The 2,249-nt window shown below is 52.6% G+C and overlaps 2 protein-coding genes across 2 annotated transcripts in view; one reads left to right on the top strand and one right to left on the bottom strand.

The window, feature by feature from the left end:
- Positions 1 to 372: 372 nt before the first annotated feature.
- Positions 373 to 1,289, top strand: NDUFA2 (NADH dehydrogenase (ubiquinone) 1 alpha subcomplex, 2, 8kDa; the record flags this gene model as incomplete). Its single annotated transcript, XM_009871900.1, has 2 exons — positions 373 to 479; positions 1,198 to 1,289. Coding segments are annotated over 2 exons (199 nt in total), but the record flags the coding sequence as incomplete, so codon positions are not given.
- Positions 1,290 to 1,696: 407 nt separating this feature from the next.
- TMCO6 (transmembrane and coiled-coil domains 6) overlaps positions 1,697 to 2,249 on the bottom strand; it is a 5,130-nt gene continuing 4,577 nt past the window's right edge. Inside the window, exon 11 of the mRNA XM_009871899.1 lies at positions 1,697 to 1,855. Within this exon, the coding sequence (XP_009870201.1) occupies positions 1,697 to 1,855 (159 nt within the window). The remainder of the gene's footprint in view (positions 1,856 to 2,249) is intronic.

Genomic DNA, 2,249 nt, shown 5'->3' with positions numbered 1-2,249 from the left:
TCTAACCACAGCAAGGGCATCTAACACCCCCGTGGCTTGATAACGTTAACAGAAAACAAAGCTTATTATAACTTGCACCTGGTGTGTGTGTACACTGCCTAACCGTATATATATTGGGCTAATTTGAGCAATAAATTGAGGACGGCATGGAATTGCATCAGTGGGATTGTCGTTACTTGGTCAGCTCTCCGAAAGGGACCCTCTTCACAGGGCCAGGCTGGACGGGGCTTTGAGCTACTTGATCTGGTGGGAGGTGTCCCTGCCCACGGCGGGGGGGTTGGAATGAGATGATATTTAAGGTCCCTTCCAAGCCAAACCCCTCTATGATGTGATTTGATGAGTTACTCATGGAGTTCCTGCTTACCTTCTCAGAGACTTCATTGAGCAGCACTATGTGACCCTGAAGAAGGCAAATCCAGACTTCCCCATCCTGATCCGTGAATGCTCCGGTGTTCAGCCCAAGCTCTGGGCTCGATATGGTAAGTAGTGTGGGGGGGTACCTACCACCCAAGGTCAGTGCCAGAGTCCTGTGGTCTGCAGCAAATGGGGGGTTTAGTGATTACAGTAAGGGATGTTGATGGAGAGGGATCAGCTCTCCACAAGGCAGTGTGGACTGGCCAGAGAAGCTGTGAGACCTGGTGGGAGGCAGAAAAAGGATGTGGGATGTAGAGGGTACTTTGCCAGCTTGTGGCTATGATCTGCCCCTGCAGGATACCTTCTCACTGCAGTGCCAATGAGGGAGAAGAGCTTTGTTTCCTTCCTAAAGCTGTCTGGGCCAGACAAAAATAATCGAGAAACTTTCAAAGAGATGCAGTGACTCTTTTAAGCACCAAACACGTGGCCCAGCTCTAGTGGCTGCTGTAGGAACAGCAAGTTTTTCAGTGCTATTTTACTGAAGGGTTGGCTGAGCATCTTGATACAAAGAGGCCAAAAGCCACCAGGCTGCTTTGGGATGTGGTGGCAGCGGCCTCTACCCAGCTGCTACGTAGCCAAGGTTAACAAAAAGAAGGCAAGGAACCGTGTGGGGATGTAACAGCTTCTCTCCAAGGCTGAGAATAAAGGGGAATGTGGAAACAATAACCTGGGCACAGGTTGGGGAGTGGCGGGTGTGAAAGGGTGGTCTTGGGACCCAGGATTGTGATGCCAGAAAAGGACCCAGGCATCTGCACCGTTGCTTACCCTCTGTCTTCCCTACAGAGTTTGGCAAGGAGAAGAGCGTGCCGCTGGACAACCTGACCGCAGACGAAGTGGCCAAGGCCTTGGAGAGCATTGTGAAGAGCAAGGCGTGAAGGCGGACAGTAAACACGCGCATGCTGAAGAGTTGACTGACAATCTTTAATAGAAAATGTGTATCTTTAACTTATCAATTGCATAAACACAACGTGCTTACCCTGAGCATCACGTGTGGGGTTTAAAGCCAAAAGGAGATACTGGAGGGAACGGCCACTCTGGCAGGGTTTATACCCCAGACTGTCTGCCCGGCGTCGCGGCTTAGCTCTGCCCCCACGCCAAGCTCTGGGGAGCCTGCTGGTGACAAGGACAGAAACAGCTGTACCTTGCTAAGGAGCAGCATCCCCTGTGCAGTCAGCGCTGATGCTCACAGCAAGCAGTTAGACCCCTACCCTGCCCTGGGGAAAGCAGGGCACGGGGTGAACAAAGGGTTTACTCCTCCTTGGAGTGCAGGAGGTGGTGGGGCCTAGGAGAAGGCAGGCAGCACGGTGTGGCAGGAACTGGAGGCTCCCAGGGGCTGTCCGACCATGCCCAGCAGAGCTTGTGCCCGCTCCTGGAGTTGTGGGGTGCTCTGGTGCTGCTCGAGGGCCCCGTGCCCACCTTGCCTGAGAAAATCAGCAGCAGTCTGTGTGAAAAGAGAAGGGAGGAGGAGAAGAGCTGGCTGGCTGCCCCCTGAGCTGCTGCTACGTCTGCCCAGAGCCACTGCTGTATGGGGAATGGGGCTGAAGGAATTTTCCAGGACCCTACCAGATGTTAAATCATAGAATCACAGAATGGTTTGAGTCGGAAGGAACCTTAGATATCATCTAGTTCCACCCTGCTGCTGTTGTTATCAACAAAAAGGAACTTCCCAGAGACACAAAGCCTTTCCATCCTCAGCATCACACCAGTGTCCCCCTTCAGGCACTGAGGATTGGGGAGGCTACAGCAGCATTCCCTGGAGGCAATACTCTTTAAATATTTTAATCATCCCCATCTTTGTGATCTTGCGCTTGATTGAGGGGCAGGACCCCTCCCCC

The sequence above is a fragment of the Apaloderma vittatum genome, unplaced genomic scaffold, assembly GCF_000703405.1.
Source record: "Apaloderma vittatum isolate BGI_N311 unplaced genomic scaffold, ASM70340v1 scaffold32896, whole genome shotgun sequence".
Lineage (NCBI taxonomy): Eukaryota > Metazoa > Chordata > Aves > Trogoniformes > Trogonidae > Apaloderma > Apaloderma vittatum.
This window is presented reverse-complemented; position numbering and strand designations above follow the sequence as displayed.